Source organism: Protobothrops mucrosquamatus, unplaced genomic scaffold, assembly GCF_001527695.2.
Source record: "Protobothrops mucrosquamatus isolate PMUCROS unplaced genomic scaffold, P.Mucros_1.0 scaffold6, whole genome shotgun sequence".
Lineage (NCBI taxonomy): Eukaryota > Metazoa > Chordata > Lepidosauria > Squamata > Viperidae > Protobothrops > Protobothrops mucrosquamatus.
The window spans coordinates 5,803,841-5,825,449 of record NW_015386393.1 but is presented as its reverse complement, the minus strand read 5'-3'; the positions used below and the strand labels follow the sequence as shown (position 1 = coordinate 5,825,449).

General features: G+C 39.3%; 1 protein-coding gene across 2 annotated transcripts; it reads right to left on the bottom strand.

The window, feature by feature from the left end:
• Positions 1–772: 772 nt before the first annotated feature.
• Positions 773–21,332, bottom strand: MBD3 (methyl-CpG binding domain protein 3). Of its 2 annotated transcripts, none has more exons than XM_015810020.1 (7): positions 21,174–21,332; positions 14,453–14,612; positions 9,566–9,703; positions 7,608–7,698; positions 5,343–5,520; positions 3,686–3,871; positions 773–2,603 (listed from the first exon to the last, which is right to left on the bottom strand). In XM_015810020.1, exons 1-6 carry the CDS (start codon positions 21,281–21,283, stop codon positions 3,691–3,693), a joined length of 858 nt encoding a protein of 285 aa, XP_015665506.1. In that variant the 5' UTR covers positions 21,284–21,332; the 3' UTR covers positions 773–2,603; positions 3,686–3,690. The 2 variants fall into 2 exon arrangements, with proteins under 2 accessions (XP_015665506.1, XP_015665508.1); XM_015810022.1 differs by having other exon boundaries at positions 21,270–21,332.
• Between the last annotated feature and the right edge of the window lie 277 nt (positions 21,333–21,609).

The following is a 21,609-nucleotide window of genomic DNA, read 5'->3' as shown; positions in this document are numbered from 1 at the left end:
ACCTCCCTTGGGCTGGGCCAGCTGGTGGTTGGCCTGCTCCGTCTCTGCCGCTTGCCAGCTACGCCTCGGCCGGTGCAGGGGGCAGAACCACGCATGCGCGGTGCTCCCGGGCAGGGAAAGTCCTCGACTTACAACCGGTTGGGGTCGCGGCATTAAAAAGGTTGAGAACCACTGCCTTAACCACTGAACCAAACTGGTGCTCTATTCAGTTTTTATTTATATTTTTTGTGGGTTTTTTTTAAACTAACCACAATTGTAATGTTGCCCTGTAGGGAAAAGTCTTAACCATTTGGGACTCTAAAGTACTTCCAAGAAAGGAATGAAAACCAAAACTTTCATTCTCTGTTGTTTCCATGGAACTATTCAGTGGACTTCCTTTGCTCATGAAAACCTGTCATCTGATCTAATGACCGTCATTACTCAACCCAGGACTTCTTAAATCCCTATAGCAGGGGTAGTCAACCTTGGCTCTTTTATGACTCGTGGACTTCAATTCCCAGAATTCCTGAGCCAGCTTAGCTGGCTCAGGAATTCTGGGAGTTGAAGTCCACGAGTCATAAAAGAGCCAAGGTTGACTACCCCTGCCCTATAGCATTCTTCTGCCTGCTTTGAATCTCTTTCATTATGGGACTGCTACATACATTTTTTTTAACTTCACCCCCTTTTCCAGGTCTACGATTGGGAGTAACATTATTTGAAAAGTTATGCTATCCGTATTTTACTATATTTCCTCAACAAACAGTAATACATGAAAAATTAAATGTATGAAAAACATTTTATTACAAAACTAATATTCCCCAACAAGACTGTACATTAAGATACTGTTACAATTAAGGTACATATTAGTGGTAAGGTGGCGATAGTGGTGATGAGTGTGTATTTGAAAGACAAAGGATCGAAGAATTTTCTAAATTCTTGTTAATGAACACTACACACTATCAAATCATTTGTTAAAAAGGAAAGAAATGCATCGCTCTGGCTTGAAGACAGCCAGACTGTATTTCCTTATCAACAGGGCTTTACACATTTGCGCACTACTGTAGTTGCAGCTTCATCCTAGCACAACTTAAGCACGCAGCATGATTTTGCAGCATAAAAAGCTTAAAACAATAATTTATGATATTTCCTAGGAATTATATGCTGAGAGGTTGCTCCAAATAAACAAAGAAAAGAAACCAAGCAGGGACTAAAACTCTTATGTGCATGCAAGAGCAGAAGAGAAATATACATGATGGATTTCAACCAAATACTCAAAAATCTGAAAACAATTAAATAGAGACTTCTGGACCAAAATCCTGAATTTCTTTTATAAGTCCAAAATGAAAAGAGCTGTATTAGGCCCATTTAGATCACATTTCTAATTTTGGAAATTAAAAAGGAAGATACATCCCACATTTCCAAAATAATGTAAAATCTAGCCAGGATTCATGAACAAGGTTTCCATCAGCCCTGGCTTTCTTTTTTCTTTTAAAAGAGAGATGTAGTACTGTCATCTAATCCTGAAATTTAAAATCTAGCACTGAAAGTATCATGTTGATGACCATTTATTTAGAGACAGTATGCATTAGGAAGCAAGCAAGAGCAAAGATGTTATTATTTGTGTTTCTAGTAACCTAATCCCAGCTGAGGTGGAACTCATTAAGGCAAATTCTGTGTCATTTACAACTGGACTGGTTTGTTTGCTTCTCCTCAAATTATGTTAGCAATTTAATATTACTATTTGAAAAGCATTTAATTATATCAGACAAAGGCAACCCCCCCCCCAGCGACTAATTCAGTTATAGAACAAGAGGAGATCAATAGCACTAAGTAATCCTTTCTTTCAAATAGTTGCTAAAAACTCACACATCACCTTTTGGTTACATTTTCTCTGATTGGATGATTATGATCATCATTTAATATTCTTTCCACAATGGTTTGTGCTCATCAAGTCCTACATGAATTATAGTTCTATGTCATTTTATATTCATGCAGAAGAAGGGGACTTTGATAAAAATGTGGATCTGTATAGCTTTGGGGGCTCAATTTCCCAGTCCACATGGAAAGGCACGTTCTGTTGATGGGAGTTTTTTTTTTTTTAAAAGCAAATAAAACGAACCCAAATTAAACAATCAGATAAGAAAATAAAGACCCCACGGCAAGATTTTACAAGTGGAATAGCTTACCTATACCACCAAAAATATTTTGTTACATGTAATTTCAAATACATAGAGAAAACTTAAAAAAAAAAAATTCTTCATGACATCTCTGGGTTAAGCCAATTCGTTTAGGGCATGCAGACACTATTAGAAAGAGACTTGGGAAACCTGTTTCAATTATTGGTCTGGAAATAAGATAAAGGGATTATGTTCATATGACTTTTTTGATTCCTCTATGATACTTTTAAGAGATACTTTTAAGAGAAAAATGAGGGGGCAGAGGAAAGAAAAAACTGAGCTTAGCAAGTCCTTCTTCAAACTACTCAGTCTGACTGGTCCCTTCAGCTTCTTGTGAACTGAAGCCAAACATGTTCACATACGCAGATAACAGTTAGTGCACAGCATTCTGAAGATGCACTTGCCTCTATGTGGACCAAGTGCAGGCTAGTTCTGGAGAAAAACACCCTGAAGGAAAAGAGACACTTGATCAGCTACAAAGCATGGGAGATATGGCTCCAAAAGGTACCCTGGGATGGGCTGGGATGGGCTGGGAGAGAGAATAATAAGATTCCTAGCTTGGGCAGGGGCTGGACTAGATGCCCTTCAAGGCCCCTTCCAACCCTATGATTCTATTTATTTTTATTAATTTATTAATTTAATTTGTACCCCGCCCTTCTCCTCATGGGACTCAGGGCGGCTAACAGCCTCATAAAAACCACAATACAAATACAAATATATCTATAATAATGGTGAAGAAGTCCTCTCTACATCAAGCCACATTAGCATGTAGCAAGATCAAGACCACTGCCTGTGACTATGGATGGGTGGGTTTCCAAATAATCTCTATGTTCAAGGAATGTTTTCCTATTCTAAAGGTCCATGTGTACTTGCTATTCAACATTCAGGAGAGGTCAAGACTGTAGCCTCTCCAGTCAAAAAACAGGCCAAGCCAACTTGATTTCAGGATCAAGAACATAACCAAGAATTTGTCTATGGCAGTGTTTCTCAACCTTGACAATTTTAAGGCATGTGGACTTCAACTCCCAGAATTCCACAGCCAGCAATGCTGGCTGTGGAATTCTGGGAGTTGAAGTCCACATGCCTTAAAATTGTCAAGGTTGAGAAACACTGGTCTATGGAGATTCTCACAGTTATCCAGGTCATGGTTTTCCCAAAGGTGTTTTTTCAAGAGGCAACTGGACTTTCTTTCAAGAAAGTCTATTTGCCTCTTGAAAAAGCATCTTTGGGACATACCAAGAATACCATCTAACCCCCCCCCCTTCTTTGGGACATACCAAGAATACCATCTAATCTCCACTAAAAGTCCCTTCTAGTTAAAATGGAAATGGAAGAAATGATTGGAAAAGTGTTTTCTTAAAATCTTGAAAAATGCTATCCTTCATTGCAAATATTGAGCCTGATGATAAATATCAAGAAATATCAGAAACTCTGAGCTTCTTCAAGCTTCTTGATGTGGGGAAAACATCAAAATGGCACTGCAAACATATGCGTGATGGGGAAAAGGTATTAATGTGGAACTGTGCTACCTGGACTATACATTTTCCATCTCCTGTCCACGATCATCCTCTTCCTCCTCCTCTTCCTCTTCTTCATTACCCTTTACTGCAGGTGTCTCACCATCCCTTGCTATCTCTTCCACGTGAGCAAGCATGTCAGCCATCAAGGCTTCCTCTAGCCTCTTCCTCACTTGCTGAACCAGCTCTTCTTGTTTCCTGGAGAGGGAAAAATACTTAAATAAATACCCCCAGCACACGTTGTATCTATTCCTTTGTTGCATGCAGCAGATCTAAGTGGAGAAATCCTGCTATCAGGGAAGAGGTAAATTATCGAAGAGTAATAGGATCATTCAGTAGTTCAAGATTGAATAGGCAGTAGTTCCTCTTTTAATTTCTCCACCACCACCATCTTATGAAATTGGAATGAGAGAGAACAGCCAAAAAGGCACAAAGTGAGCTTACTGAATCTGTGCAGGTAATCGTCTAGCTCTGGAGACTTGTGAGATTCATGAACAGGGCAACTGATCTAAAGATCTAATGTAAGTTGTCAATAGTACGGACTTCTCACCTCTGATGTGGGTTCTCTTTTGTGTAAGGATGATACCCAGGTGTTGTGTTTGGGGATTCTCTTCCCTACCAATTAAATCTCAGATCTATTTGACTGGTGGGGATGAAATCAGCTATTACGTATGTATTCTTGAGAACAACAATATAGGCTACAGTGGAACAGCAACAAGCATACCGTGGCTACAAGCAGTTTCTGCTTCGTGGCTGCCATAGCACTTACCAGATTTCTTTCGGAGTCATGCAGTGTATTGTCCGAGCATACTGTTGCACTGCTAGATGCTGGCATGCCTACTTGCCCTTGACACTTAGAGAGTTCCTTCACTGTGTCCCAAATGCTGTTGGTGAGCTTGCTGGCCATGAATCCCTTACCAAAATTATGAAACACCCCCCCCCCCAAAAGTAGCTTGATATTTGATAGCTTCAAAACTAATCAAATTTAGTATTCAACGCATTTTGACACGAAAATGTTGTCCTGGTACTTGTTTGTTTGTTTGGTACTTGACGTGCTACAATAGGAAAAGGGGGACAGCTGCGGAGAACGGACAGGAAGTTAGCCTTGCTGGGAAGGTTGCTGCAAAAAGAAGAGGGGGATGGCCACAAAGGGCAGATAGGAAGATGGCCACGCTGGGAAGGTCACTGACGTAGGAAAAGGGACAGACAGAAGTCCTTCCCGGCTGAAACCAAAGGATTATGTGGTAAATGCTTTGTTTGGCACTTTGTTTGGCATTTTTAGTACTTGTCACGCCTCCTGGAACCAAGTAATGATAAGTACTGAGGTACCACTGTAGAAAAAAAAAAAGATCTCAATTGACCGAATTGTGGTCAGGCTGCAGTTGTGGTAGCCTTGTGTGTTTTCAAGAACAGGGGAGGACAGGAACTTGGCACAGAATCTATCTGCTCTTGCTGGAAACAACATTAAATGTTTGTAGCCCTGCCTGTGAATTAGACTGAGAATGAATGCCCGGGCTCCACTGTAGGCAGATAATTGCATTTCACAACATATTTTTTTTGTTGAGGACAGAAGCATAGATGTTTCTAAGCATCTAACAAATTCTAGCACTACATAAAACACCAGGGGGAGAAATTCACCTCCTGCCCTGGGAGAGTCAGGCTTTACTACCTGATGTCTTCATCAGTCACCATGAAGGCTTTGCAGAGAGGTTGAGAAGTATTCAGCCAGACTCCGGGGTTTTTCTCAACAGCAGCAGAGAGCTGCCCAGTGATGGGCATTGTGCTGGTATGCAAGGCACTGGCAATGGCTGAAAGGAGAGTCTCATCAGTACATCCAGGTCCCACACCTAAAGAGGTACAGCAGGATAATAGTTAATAAATGATTCTTGTCTTTTTTGCTGATGCTATTACAAAATTCCTACTGATCAGCACCGTCAGGTTTAAGGCACAAATATACTCCATGATAGGCTGACAGCAGTGTCGGGCACTAGCTACAGTGGAGAGCTGAGATTCAAATTTAAATCCCTATTCCTAAAGCTAAAGCTTCTTCAAGACTTTATTTTTTTTAAAAAAAAAATTCTTCTTCCTCTACTTTTTTTTAACCTCTTGGCCTAGAAACACAACTAAGGTGGAAAGCCTTTCCTCCTTTAATCCTAGAGGGCAGGATTAGCCTCCAAACAGTTTAAGCCCTGTGCCTTCCAGGAGAAGAGATAGAATTAAGCTCTTTCCTCCCTTCTCTTCCCTTGCTCTGTTTTGTTTTCCTGAGGATAAGGGGCACAAAATGAGTGTGTGTCTCATTTTATGCACATGTCAGCGAACAGTGAGATTTTTAAAAAGGTATTTTGTATTTTTAACTAATAGTTTAAGCAGCTGGTTATGATGAGACATCTAAGTGCAGAAAGGAAGGAAACTGGAATCTATAATAATAATAATAATAATAATAATAATAATAATAATAATAATAATAATAATAAAGTTGGAAGGGACCTTGGAGGTCATCTAGTCCAACCCCCTGCTCAGGCAGGAAACCCTATACCATTTCGGACAAATGGCTGACCAGTCTCTTCTTAAAAACTTCCAGTGTTAGAGCATTCATCACATCTGGAGGCAGGTTGTTCCACTAATTGTTCTAACTGTCAGGAAGTTTCTCCTTAGTTCTAGGTTGCTTCTCTCCTTGGTTAGTTTCCATCCGTTGCTTCTTGTCCTGCCTTCAGGCGCTTTGGAGAATAGCTTGACTCCCTCTTCTTTGTGGCAGCCCCTGAGATATTGGAACACTGCTCTCATGTCCCCCCTCGTCCTTCTCTTCGTTAAACTAGACATACCCAATTCCAGCAGCCGTTCCTTATATGCTTTAGCCTCCAGTCCCCTAATCATCTTTATTGCTCTTCTCTGTACTCTTTCTAGAGTCTCAACATCTTTTTTACATCGTGGTGACCAACACTGGATGCAGTATTCCAAGTGTGGCCTTACTAAGGCATTGTAAAGTGGTATTAATACTTCACGTGATCTTGATTCTATCCCTCTGTTAATGCAGCCCAGCACTGTGTTGGCCTTTTTGGCAGCTGCAGCACACTGCTGGCTCATATTTAAGTGATTGTCCACTAGGACTCCGAGGTCCCTCTCACAGTTACTACTATTGAGCAAGGTACCCCCTATACTATACCTGTACATTTGGGTTTTCTTGCCTAAATGTAGAACCTTACTTTTTTCACCATCAAATTTCATTTTGTTAGATAGCGTCCAGTGTTCAAGTCTGTCCAGATCCTCCTGTATCCTAATGACTGGATCACTTCTGAGATGGAGCTTAGGAAAGAGCAATTTATACAAAAGAGGAGATTCTAGCCAGAAACGTCATGAGGCGTCCCTGGTGCTCTGTGAGCTTGGCTGTTTGCTTGCAGACATTTGGGTAACGAAACATCTTCAAGAAAACAACCAAGCTCGGGAAGCACTAAGGACCCCTCAATTTCAATCCTGAGCTACAAATATTCTCCTTTATTAAAAACTCTTGAAAACAATTCAAGGATTGTGAACGAGGGAGAATTAAAGCTTTCATTACTGAAATGAATATATGGATAGACATAAATATTTACCTTCTATATGATGGAACAATAGCTTAGGAAAAAAATTGTCTTGCATCCAGCATATATAGATATATTTATGGCATTGTGCTAAGAATGCTCTATTCATTCAACCTATCTAAACATTTGTCTTTATGACCCAATCATTTATTTGTTTGATAGCAACACTCTTAAAAATTGAGGCTTACTATAAAAATCATTATTTTTATCATAACGGTCAAATGCTCTGAAGGATTTTCGATAGTGGAGAAGTGGAATGTAAAATATTTCCAATTAAATAATCAGCTTCATGATCTGAGGAACTTGGGTCACTGCCATCAGCAGTTCAGTTCTCTGTCAACAGTTGTTGAAAGTACCTTGCAAACCCTTTGGAAGGTCCATTGTTTTCACCAGCTCCTCTGCAATGTCAAAGGCATTTAAGCCACTTAGTTTCTTTTCCCAGAAGAGCTAAAAAGAGAAAAATAATTAATTTTTGTAAAAAAAAAAGAAAAAAAAGGGGGGGTGTCAGTGGGGAAGAAGGGGAAAGAAAAGTTATGAGTCTGTTACACGTCTTTAAAAACCCTGCAGTATGTCATTTTCCCATCTAATTCTAGTGCAGGGGTAGGCAACCTTGGCTCTTTTATGACTCGTGGACTTCAACTCCCAGAATTCCTGAACTAGCCATGCTAGCTCAGGAATTCTGGGAGTTGAAGTCCACGAGTCATAAAAGAGCCAAGGTTGCCTACCCCTGTATAATGTTTCCCAGTATGCATTCCTCAGATGTTATTCAGCCTAACAGCATTTTAGCTCACTGTGTCTTTAAAGATTCCTGAATGGTGTATACATAATGCCCCATTCCCAGATTTATCATCTAAAAAGACGGGAGAAAAGTTTGGATAGGAAGCTGACTCAGGAACAAGGTCTTACAGTGACCATTTCTAATGCAGGAAAGCAAACAATTCAGAGAGGGGAAACAAATAACTGTAATGGCCAGCTTCCATTCTTTACATTTCTGTAACTGAATAGATCAACTGCTGGTCAAGAGCTGAGGGAGGCGGCAGAGTCTGGAGGATTTTTGTTTTGGACTACAACTCCCATCAGCACAAGCTGGCATGAATAATGATTGAAAGTGAAGCAGTCCACGTTATTGGGAGGATACCATGTTGTGAAACATTGGATTTTACTCTGATATTGTCTTCCCATCCAAGGCATTTTTAAATCTCTAGAATAGGGGGGTGCAAAAATTGTCAATTTGAGAATTCAACATTTCAGACAATTCAGAATGTTGTGGTTCCCTCCAGACTATAACACTTTTGGGGTTGGGATGGGAGAGTTCAGTAATTTCCAGAATTAGCTTCTGAACGGAATTGGTTTAGGATTTATGGCCGAACACCAGACCTATTTTGTCCATAGCATCTTGAATCATTCCCAGTTTGGAGAGAAATGGAATTTTTCTAGAATTTATTTATTTTATTTATTGAATTTACCAGAATTTATTTATTTTATTTATTGAATTTATTTTATTTATTGAATTTACCAGAATGGCCCATTCCCAGATTGATGAGTTTTGCAGCTCTCTATTGGACAAGACTTTTCTGGCTAAGGTGGGACTTGAACTTGCGGTCTCTTGCTTTCTAGCCTGGTGCCTTAACCACTAGACCAAGGGTAGTCAACCTTGGCTCTTTTATGACTCGTGGACTTCAACTCCCAGAATTCCTGAGCAGCACAGCTGTGCTGGCTCAGGAATTCTGGGAGTTGAAGTCCACGAGTCATAAAAGAGCCAAGGTTGACTACTCCTGCACTAGACCATAGAGGTTATCAAGGATTTCCCCCTTTTAAACTCTAAAAATACCAAAATATGTAAAAACGGGCCAACAGTGGCCCCATCCACTTGGGAGAAGGTGCTCTGTGAGTATGAAAGGAATGCTAGCAACCTGCATGCAGCCCCAAGGTCTACAGTTTCAGATTTTACTTCACATTAATCTGAAAAGGGAGAAAAAACCATTATGAGCAATCTTTTCCTGCCTCAGTTAGGTGTTTTCATGCAACCCATGATCATGGGATATACTTGCTGGCAATTTATATTCCTTGCAGACATCCTTGCAACTTCTGGCTAACCACTCCTGAAATAAGATGCTGGATTAGGTGGATTTAATAGGAGTCTTTTAACAATATTACAATAACCTAATGTGGTATAATGGACAAAGCAGACTGACTTCAAAGCAGAAATCAAGGCTCATATTGCTGCTCAGCTTTGATTAGGCCTCTGCTTCCCAGTCAAGTTTTCTATGAGATCATTTGGAAAATATTTCAAATCAAACCCCCCACCTCTTACCTGTCGGGGTTGATCAACTGCTTTTTGGGGGTCTGTCTTCACTTTGTTGCTGGGATGGTTTGTGATCTTAGTGACTGGTTGTTTAAAAATTGAAGCTGTCTGCCTCACAGGAAGTGTGGTGTTTAAATCAGGTTTACCCTAAGGATTTGAGAGGATAGGAAGTGAGCAATAAAAAAAAATCATTCCAAAATTAAACTAAGATCTCTGTCCAGAACATTATGGAGTTCATGATGATGCAAAAATGTTTTGAATCAAATTGTTTCTAATCCGAAATACTGTTTCAAATGCGAATCAGCTGTGAATAGGCTGAGCATTTTTAGCCAGAAACGGCTATGTTCTAACCACAAAGATTTGATTTTGAATTGGAAGAGTTTCAAAATGGTTCAAACTGACAATTTTGCAATTGAAGTGGCTTGATTCTAAACATTTTCAAGACTCCTAAAACTTAAAAGTCTACTGGAAGTTAAATATGTCTTAATAAATAACAGATTTTTTTTTAAAGATACATGACCAGAAAAATAACCCTTTCCTTACACTGTGATTATGGAGAAATCACTTGATAAAAGAAACTTTTTTTTTGGCTACACTGAATTCTCCCCATTGGCAGCAAGAGGATTTTCTTGTCAGGAATGACAGGAGGACAGAGTTGTTTTTCCTTCATATCTATCTTGATGATGAATTATCAGTTTTTCCTCCCAATACCATACAGCTTTTTAAAGAGTATCCAGACTGCTCTTTAGCGCCATCTTAGTTCAAGCCTTAGGTCAGGGGTAGACAACCTTAGCTCTTTTATGACTCATGGACTTCAACTCCCAGAATTCCTGAGCCAGCATGGCTCAGCTTGGAAACTCTCTTTCCCCTCAGCCTGGCTGGCTCAGGAATTCTGGGAGTTGAAGTCCACAAGTCATAAAAGAGCCAAGGTTGCCTAACCCCGCCTTAGATCAACAGCTTATCTTCATATAAGGCAACTTTAGGAGTCTAAGTATGTATGTACAGTAAGCCATATCAACATTGGAGATTGAAGGTGTCATATTTTGCAGAAATGGCCAAGATTTCCGCATATTTGAAAGATCAATCTCAAGAAAAATTTATTTTGGTATGGAGAAGATGGATAGATTATATTCAGAGAAAGTATGAAATGAATAATTATCATATTGCTTTTGATTAAATTTTTTATAATTTTTATTTACTTAGTATAATTTATATATTATTATATTTTATATTTATGTTTATTATTGTATATTAGAGTTAAAGTATATTAATATTTGATTGTATTATGTTTGGGTAGCTTTATTTAGATTTGGGATGTTATGTGCTTATCCCTGTATTCAGTTCTGGGAAGTCCGGGGGGGGGGGAGGGGGGAAGGGGGTAGAGTTATATAAAATTTGGTGTATTACTATGTTAAAGAGAAATAATGTAATTTTTTTTTGTGAAGAGAAGGTGGTCAGCTGGTACCCCCAAACTGCATCCAAAGGTTGAGGAAAAGAAGGAGGAGGGATGTGTAGGGTAGTTGGAAGAGAAAGAGGAGAGAGGTGTGGGTAGGAGGGGAGGAAAGGAGAGGGAAGTAGGTAGGAAGGGTGAAAGAGAGGGTGGATGTGGGGGGGGGACTGCCGATCACCTCCGAAAATAAGATGTTTAATGGGTTTTTTTTCTCTTTTTTTATGTGCACCATATTTGTATTAACTTGTCTATTTGAAAATTAATAAAATTTGCAAAACGAACATTGTGATGTACTTTAGAGTGATAAAAAGCTACAAATTAGTACAGGTAGCCCTTGGCCTAAAACCCTTTCTTGAGTGACCATTCAAAGTTACAACAGCACTGAAAAAAGTGACTCATGTTCTTTTTTCACACTTACAGATGTTGCGACATCCCCATGGTCACATAATAAAAATTCAGATGCTTGGCAACCAAAATTTATTTATGACGGTTACAGTGACCTGGGGCCGTGTGATCACTTTTTACGATCTTCTGACAAGCAGTTACTGGGGAAGCCAGATTAATCGAATAACCATGTTACTATAATGATTCACTTAACGGTGGCAAAACAAGATTGTAAAATGGGGCAAAACTCATGTAAGTGTCTCACTTATCAACAGAAATTTTGGGCTTAATTGTGGTCCTAAGTCAAGGACTACCTGTATAGGTCTATGAGCATAAGGCTGCTGCGCTAATGGATCCTACACTGAATAGAAGGTTAGAGCAGATGGCTTCTAAGATTCAATTCTGATTTTATCACTGGAGATCCAATCAGTCATACATTTGCTGTGATCAGAAAAGCCTGAAAATAATTTTATTTCAGCAAGCTTTTGATCTCTAGGGTGATTATAAGCAGTTATCTGTTTTTGTTACTGCCATGATGATGATGGTGATTTGTGGTGTAGATTTTTAAAATAATTTTAACTGATCAGATATTCCATATCAGTTTGCTTGTATGCATCACACAGAGGTGGGAAGTCTATAGAAGGTGCTAAATGAACACTAAAAAAATAAATAATAGGAGCCTTAATTCATAATATCTGAAATCAACAAAGTTTAATGCAGTTAATTAAATCTACAACTGCCAGCCATTCATGTCTATGAAAAACAACATAGTATACACACAATGCAGCTTGACTGATGACTGAGGGCAAAGTCTGCCCTCTTAGACAAGGAGGGAAAAGCCCTTCCTTAGCATTTACTTAGCGTACAGAGGGTCCTAGGTTCAATTCCCAATATCTACAGCTAATGTCCACTTCTATTCTGGGAATATGTAAGATGGATCCCAGACCTTCATTTCCCCTTCATGCTTTGTCATAAAATAGTAACTTGGTCAGGAATAGTAAACTACAGAAATTATCTAAAAACGGAGTTCCCCAATCCACCCCTTTTTGTTCATAGCTTGTTATGTTTTTAAGATCATTTAATTCTCTTCCGACGAGAATTCATGGCAAACTAGATGTCTCTGAAGGAGCAGAAAGCAAGATCAGCAGCCAGACAGTAATTTCTGACCAGTCGAGTCTCTCTGGATAAAGGAGAGATTGTGAGATAGCCCATGTGCGTTCCGGACAGCCACTCCTCATAACTAATGGCTTGCGAGTTAAACAGTTGAGAATCAAGGGATTCCATCAAGCTCATAGCCACAATGTAGTCTTATGGAGACAAAGTTCTGCTGAACCTCATTTTCTAATCACGTTTGGTTCTTAGCTGATTTTCAACTATTAAGAACCTTTTGATCAACAAGTTTTATAACATACACCAGATTTTTCCTTTAATTCTTAGCTATAGAACTTTTTAAAGATGTTTTAAAGGTATAAAAAGCCTTTTAGAATAAATAGCAAAAGGATAACTACAACATTGATTTTAGAAAGTCATAAATGGACTAAGATGGATTTGAAATAAGATTTTAAAATTAATCACAAGAATCCTTCCCATGGGAAAATGCTGCTATTTTAAATTTTTTAAAGGAAATGGATATTTGAATGTTAGACACCAGACAAGTTAGAAACTCCTAAAGATTACAATTAAAGGAGAACACTTAAATTCAAATTACTAACACAGAATGGAATAAAATACTTTAACATTGAACATGTTGGAGATTTGTTTGTGAGCAATGGATCCAGAAGTTAATCTTAAAAGTGTCTGCCATTATAGATAGTCTTTCAAAAATGTTTTGGAAGAGGAACAAGTTTTACCAGACAAAACTGAGATGGATCTTAGATTTAAAAATGACAGGCTATAAGAATATCGAAAAAGATGTTGCACTAGGTATATAAATGAAACCTTAATAATTAAAAAGGGATATAGAAACGGCATACCCAAAAGAATGACTTTCTTATGTTGGGTTTACAAAAGAGACATGTTAAAGTTCTGAAGGATTCAGTGAGAAGAGAGAAAGAAAAATGAAAAGTAAAAAGCTTTAGAACACTATTTGAAGGGATTAAAGACCAAGATTGTTAAAAGTGAAAGGCGTATACAGTGGGTTTATTTGATCAAGATAAAATAGATATATTGTCATATCTGTTTTTTGGTAACCCTTAATGGACTTTTGATGACTAGGACTGAATGATGAAGTTTTAAGGATTTGTTTATAGATAAAAGAGATTGTTGTATTTTGAGAGAAAGTGGTTGTTAAAATTGTTTATAATTGTTATGACAAATAGCAAAGGATTTCTTTATAATTCTTTTCTCTTTTTTTGTTTTATTACATCTGTCTGTCTACCTATCCCTCACAGAGGGGATCTGGGAGGTATACAATTTAATCAATATAATAAAACATTAAAAACCAAATAATTAAAAATTATTAAAGAATTCCAAGATGGGGAGACTAGGAGTTGTTAATAGAGGCGTCCGAGGGGGGCTTCTCAAGGGGCTAACCAGCCCCATGGCTATGTGGGCTCCTGGGTCCCCCGTGCAAGGTTACACAGCCAGGTTCTGACCCCTTTGCAGAAGGCCAAGAGATTGGGAGGTTCCCTAAAGCAGGGGCAGGGTAGAAAACACCCTCTTCCTTGACCCCACCATTTTTCTCTCTCTTGTTTTTTTGCAACTTTATTTTTTTCTAGTTTGTATTTGTATCTGCTTAACAGCAATGTTTAATGAAACATACACACATATAAAATAAGATGATTCGATTCAACCAGACATTTTGTTTAGAATCAAGAATCTTGGATATGTTTTTGTCTCCCTTTTGCCGAGATGTACTTTAGAATTTTTTTAATGTGAAATCTATTTTAAATGCCATCTGCTTCAAGCACAAGTTATTAAAGAAAGAGCATTAATGACAAAAGTAAATAGAGTTAATAAGGCATATCACTGTGTGCATTTAGAAATCAACCGTAATTCTCTCCCTGCAGCCAATAGGGTATCCAAATTTTTTAAAAAAGAGAGGAAAAGATGATCAGCCTCACCTTGGTTTGGCTTGAACAGTCATACCGCATCCTTTGCCGGTTTTTGTTCACCTTGCTCATTAGCATCTTCCCTGTTCGGAAGTCAAACGTGCTCAGGTCCATGGAGTTACCCAAGTAACGGGCCAGCTGAGGTTTACTGCGGAATTTCTTCCCACTTGGACTGAGAAATGGGCAGAATTTGGAGGGGGAGGGGTGGAAAGAAGAAAGAACAAATTTAGCTTTTGAATTCTGGGCAGCATGTGTTAGAATTATAGCCCAAATACAGCAATTAGTTTTGGGCTGTTTGAACTTATCCCTGCAAAACTATAACGGCTTTGTTATGGGGGTAACAGACCCCCTCCCCTTCCGTTCAGTAACTACAGATGCAACAAAGACTAGTTAGCAGCAAGTCACTTTCATCACTGCTGAGGACACTGTGGACAATACAACATACATAAAAGATCAATGGTGAACTTACGTTTTGTAGAGGGGAGGGGTTAAGAGCTTTAAATTAAAATTAAGAAAATACATGCAGATATATGAGACTTGTGCAACTGCTCAATACAAACAGAAATAATTCCAAAACTACCATTTTAGCAGTATGATACAAGCATGCAAAGAAAAGGCTTTAGTCAGTGGGTATGAAGTCCTCCTGATTTAAGGCCTGCAAGTCATTTGTGATGAAAGTGTCCCATGTGGATTATTATGCTTTTTTACTGGAAAAAAAAAATGAATGCAGAAAGCATTTCTGATCCTCTATTGTTCAAAGATAAAAAAAAAGCAGCTGCAAACCAATGGAACCAATTCTCCACGCTTGCCTGTCTTAAAGGTATGCTGGCATTGTAAAGTTTTCCATGGTATCCCTTCAGACACTGTTTACAAAAAAAAAAAAAAGCTGTCTGCTTTTCTTTCACTCCTTTATTTAGTGTTACTTGAAATTCACAGACTTTTGAGAACATACATGGGCTGCAGGGGGGAAGAAAAGGGGAGAACTTAAAATGAATACATTGCAGCCTATTCAAACTGGGCTGAACAGCCTCCAGATGTCGACTCTGCACAGACAACCTGGACTCTTTGTTCTTTTATATTCTGATTTGCAAGGGAAAATGTATCTTTGTCCCAGTTACAAGCAAATTCATTTCCATCACCAATTATCTAGTTTCAGGAACGCACACACAGACATTTCATAAAACAGAAAAAAATAAGGGGTTTGATTAAAACAAAAGCAAAAGTGTAACACCAAGCAGTAGTTTTTGACCAAGTGGGTAATATACAGCAGTAGTTTTGAACTTTCTCCTTTCAGGGATCACCCTTTCCCACTAAGTCATCTGCTAGGTAAGCAGTGTGATGTAGAAAATCACTGTAACACTATTATTTTAAACATAATCAAAATGAAAGCTTCCCTAAACCAATGCAACTTCCTATTCAAAATAGCTTGAATTGAACATATTTAGGATCTGTTGGGAAGGTAGGATATTTATTCGAATAGGACCGTTACAAAAAGCTTTGTTTTTTAATCAACCAGCTGATCCATACAAATGTCTGTAGGGGGAAATACTGTACCTTAGCTTAGATTTAGAGCTCGAGAGTTTAGTAGCAACACTTCAAATAGGGGCAGGAAGTGAATAGGCTTTAAAAGTGGATGAATGCACTCTATTATTTAGCACCAGCAAGCATACAAGCAGCTGTCCTATATGGTATCTGAAGCATCCATACTATATGCAAGCACCTATATTTCATTTGGGAAACTTTAATGTTGAAAAGTGGGTAAATGTTTTATAAGTATGTTATAAACAAATAAATGTTTTATAAACAAAGAGCTTAGTTATAAATAGCAAATCCAAAGGCAATGAGACACTTTTAAGCTCTAGTGCCACTTTATGTGCTTCCATACAGAGTACAAAATCCAGAGAGTGTGAAGCTACAAACTTTGGACAATACCACAATTTTATCTGCCTTGCCCACCAGTAATCGTATCCTATCAGTCCACACTGAAATTCATTTTGTTTATTCTCATATTTTAAAGAAACTGTATCCAGACACCAATTCAAGAACTCTCAGACTACATGGGATGGTCAGAAATAGGAGGCAGTTATTTGCCAACTGTATACATCCTCATTATGCTTTAGCCCAATCTCCAAATTGCTCTCTTCAGAGGTTTCAGGTTGATTAAAAAAAAAAAAAAAACAGAAAAGGAAATGGATCCATCTAATATTGTATTGAAAGTATTAAGTGGTAGAGAAATCTCCCATCACTATAGAGTGTGGCTTACTTTAAAGGACTGATGCCACTGCCTATCAGTCTCAATCCTACTTTAACTAGACAAAAGTACGATGAGCAGATACAACTGAGAATTAGGATGAAGGTTCGTTCTCTGAGTTTGAGGGATGATTTCCGAACGTTGTGTTACCAGGCTAGGTAACATCTTCAGCAGTGTTTAGGGGATGTCTGTGTCAGTGTTCTTATATAAGGGCTTCAGGTGTGGGAGTGTCAAGTGAGAGTCTTGTGATGGGCCAGGTATGAGTCATCAGAGATGTTCGCCACTATTTCAACTGAGAATTATTGTGGTTGGACATTCCAGATTCACATTATCTACCAGGTTAAGGTTGTTTCTTTCCCATGTCCAAGTCAAAAGTTGGAAAAAGAGTGCAAGTAATAAACTTCATTGAAAACTCAAACTGAAATGTCGCAATGTTTCATTAGAAAGCAGAATTTTTCTATGGGATATACATATTGTATCTTCTTGCTCTTGTTCACATACTTCATGACTATAACATGGTCCACTTTTACTTCTTTCCTCAGTGATTCCATGCCACAGCTCTTTCCTATTCACTGTTTCCTAAGTGTAAGATACAGGCAACCCTCAATTTACGACCACAATTGAATCCAACATTTCTGTTGCTAAGTGAGACAAGTGAGCTTTGCCCTATTTTACAACCTTTCTTGGCACAATTGTTAAGTGCATCACTGCAGTTAAGTAACATGGTTGTTAACTGAATCTGACTTCCCCCTTGACTCTGCTTGTCATAAAGGGTAATCAATCATATGACCCCGGGATCCTGCAACCATCACAAATATGAACCAGTTGCCAAGTAGCTGAATTTTGATCATGTGATCACGGGGATGCTGCAATGGCCGTACATGTTTAAAAACAGTCGTGAGTCACTTTTTTCAGTGCTGTTGTAACTTTGAACAGTTACTAAACAAATGGTTGCAAGTCGAGGACTAGCTGTACTTCTTTAAAAACAAATCCTGAACATTTTCAGAAGCATCCCAGATACATTTCTCCAACTTACTTATAATTATTGCTTACTCAATCAGGCCAGCTAACTTCACCTTCTAAGTGCAGATAAAGAACAGAAAGGAATAATTCTGAATGATTCTAGTGATGCTTATCTTTAAGTCCTACTCCGACATAGAAGTGTGCATTTTGGTTTCTTATTTCTACATGAAAATATTATGGGCACTCATGTCTCCATATCACATTTTGTCAGTTATTTTTGGTACTTATCCTGTTGAATTTTATTCCTGAAGTTGTAAAATTCTAAAAACTACTGGAGTTCTCCAAATCTTTCATCACGTGTATAATAGACAATGCTAATTGATTACATGGGCATGGCACTAAAACTTTGTTTTACACATCAATAAAAAATACAGCTAATTCTAGATCAACAATAGACAAATAGCAGCCCAACAGCATGTTTAAAAAAAAATAGTGTTGCCATCCTAAGATACAAGCTGCTGTATGTCACCAGAATTGCCCTTCTGCTAGCCATCAAACCGCTGATCAGCATGCCAAGTATTCCTTTGTGGCTCAGGATTATTTTTTTTAATTTATCATTTAATTTTTTAATTTATCATTGTGGCCCTTTACATGTTGTGCACGCCTAGTCTAGACTAATTCTCAAAGATATCTCCTAACAGAACACAAATTCCAAGACAGTCACTCTACTATCATCCAAAATATGGGTGTTAAACAGGTGTTTTTTCCAAAACTAGTGTTAAAAATTTCAGACATCCACTTAATTATACCTAGGATTTACATGTTCTGCCTTTATTTTCCTCTTTTCAATTCATGTGAATTGGTATTGAAGGATACAATTTATAATAATTTAATTTATAATTTAATTTATATACCGCCCTTCTCCCGCAGGACTCAGGGCGGTGCACAGCATATTAAAACAAGTACAAATACAAAATACAAAAAATATAGACCCCTATAAAACCAAATTAAAAACCAAATATTAGAAGCTGTTATTCCTATTAAAATTATTCTTAAAATCCTCCCTAAGTAAAATCCTCCCTAGGTCAGGCCCGCTTGCTGAAAAAGCCATGTCTTGAGGGCGCGGCGGAAAGTAAGGAGATCCGGAATCGTCCGGATCTCGGGGGGGTAGTTCGTTCCAGAGGGTGGGGGCACCCACAGAGAAGGCCCTCCCCCTGGGGGTCGCCAGCCGACATTGTTTGGCCGACGGCACCCTGAGGAGACCCACTCTGTGGGAGCGTACCAGTCTATGGGAGATTATAAGATTATAAACATGCAATAACTGTGCTGCAGCCCCAAATCCCACCTATACAGCTTCCCGAATGACCAAGTAGAAGATGCCATCTCACATCCTTCTTCCATGAGGCTAAAAGACTGAAGACTTTTCATGCATTGGCAATCTGGCATAATTTGACATGCCGCCAGCAGCACGTTGACAAGATTAACAGACACAATGCAATTTGTTTAGTTCTTGCTCAGTGTGATGTGTAAACCCAGGTTTATTTAACAAATCATGGTTAGGAAAATATGTGAACATAGTTACTAGTATCTTTATGCAACAGACTGTATCTTCTCTGCCCCCCCTCCCCCATAATTTAACATGAGCTTAATACTAGAAATACTGTGACTATACTTAAGAGGTTGGGGGGAGGGAAAGTGGTTTTGTATTAGACAGACTTACAACTTCTACCAACTCATCTTCTGCAGTCTTTCTGTTCCCTATACACCCACACAGAAGCATTGTGAGAGCATCTCACTGTTGTCTACGTAACCAAGCTAAAGGAAACCAAGGTGGCAACAGCAACAGTACTACTCTGTCATTTTTTTTGCCTACACACATCCTTAAATGGCTCTTTTTTTTTTTACCCTGCTCCCTCTATCTTTTCTTGATTGGCTTCCTACAATGTTTCTAGTTTAGTGGTATAGCAAAGAGAGAGCAGCTATATATCTATTCTGCAAACTGGGGTGTCCACTCATTTGCAAAGAAACTCAGTTCTCTTGTCTTCTCCCTAAAGACTGTCTTGCACTTAGGATAACACTTCTGACAGTTTAGTTATCATCCCCTACTGATTCCAATGGCATTTAGACTATAAATTTACATTTATTTAAATCAAATTTAGATTATCAACCTGCCTTAGCCTTGAAAGCTGGCTTGGCTGACTTTGGGATAGTCGCTCTCTCTCAGCCCAACTCACGTCACAAGATTGTTGTGCGGAAAATAGGAAGACAAAGGAGTATTAGGTATGTTCACAGAGTTATTTACAAAAATTGTGGGGGGGGGGGGAAACTAAAATCAACTCATACATTCTCCACCTGATCTGTTGCCCTTCCGTGTGACTCCTACAGCACCTGCTCCTTCTGTATTTTAAAGCCTCACGGTCTCTCTGTGCCACTCTTTCACAAACTCTCAGCAAATCTGAACCATTTAATAAATATTAGAAAAACTCAAGCAAGTTCTTCATCTCTGAAAGCACTTTTCAGCAAGTTATTACTGCATCCATGTTATATTCTGATATACACAAATCTTCATTCCATTTTAAAAGAGCCCTTCAGATAAATTTTGTACCAAAAAATGAAGTCTGAAATTAAGAATTTATTTAACACTTGAAATGGTGGGTAGACTCCATGTGGTTAATGTGGGGATGTTGTGGCAGACCAGCTGGCCTGTGCAGACCAGTTTGAGAACCACTGCTGTATTCAATATAAAAGTCTATTTCTCTCCAGAGAACCCCCATTGATATATCTCAAAATCCAGATGCAAAGTCACTAGAAAAGGGTATCATATTTTCATAGCCCCAAAGGAACAAAAAGCAGACAGCAACTTAGCTCCTCCACCTTGAAATAACAGCGTAAACTTCCACAAGAATATCCTGCAATGGCGACAGGATTGTAATTTCTTAGCATGTAGAGACTAAGAGACTAACCTGCCCACAATTCACTGGGGGAGGATATATAACAAGTGACTGGACTTTTAAGATGTGAAATTGTCATTTGTAGTTCACTCCGCTGCTAACCGAGAGAAAGCCATTGGCAACCTTCCTTTCAAGCGATTCTTTAGCTAAATACAGAACAAGGAAACATCTGTAGCTTTCAAAAATGCTAAAGATGCCACTCTCCGCTCTGAAATGGACAGGACCTCCAGCCCAGCACACATGCAAAGGTTGGAAATAACCACTCATTCCTTTCCTATTTGACATGCAGAAACCAGTTTCCCCCACTCCCCACAGAACTAGACTTTCCACAGTCGATGCAAACAGGGGACAGGAAAGACCAGCTATATCTCCTCCATGCAGAAAATGCAGATCGAGCAGTCTCCCCCTCTTTGTATGCATATATTTGCAATGACAGTCTTACAGCAGCAAGCCTGTAAAGATAAAGATAGGTGGCGGCGGCCACAGCAGCCCCATCACCCCCTCCATCTTCCTCCCTTCCCACCCCCAACCCTCCCTACCCAAGGCCCCTCCGCCGTGGCACATTCACCTATAATAATAGACATCACTCTTGCCAGCAGAGAGCCCCGATTTCCTGGTCACTTCTTCCCTTTTCCATCCCTGCGGGAGAGCTGAGCACTCCCACCTCTTCCGATCCATTGCTTCCACGATGCCAGGGTCTGGATCTGGTTCGAGCCAGCCTCCTCCTCCTCCTCTGGCTCCTGCCTGCCTGCTTGCTCCAAGGTCCCTCCCAGCCAGGACTGCGGTGGTTTGCTTGCTGCTACTTGCTGGCTAGCTTCTGTTGCAGCTGGTGGCGACTGCAACCTCCACTCTGGCTTCCAGGGCCAAGCTCTTCCCGAGTGCCTCCCTCGGCTGGGACTAGAACGTTCAACAGAGGCTGTTCCTTTCAGTAGCTGTCAATCGCACCTCCCACCCCTCACTTCTCCTGCTGGATGGGGGCGCTGTTCCTTTTACCCAACCGCTGA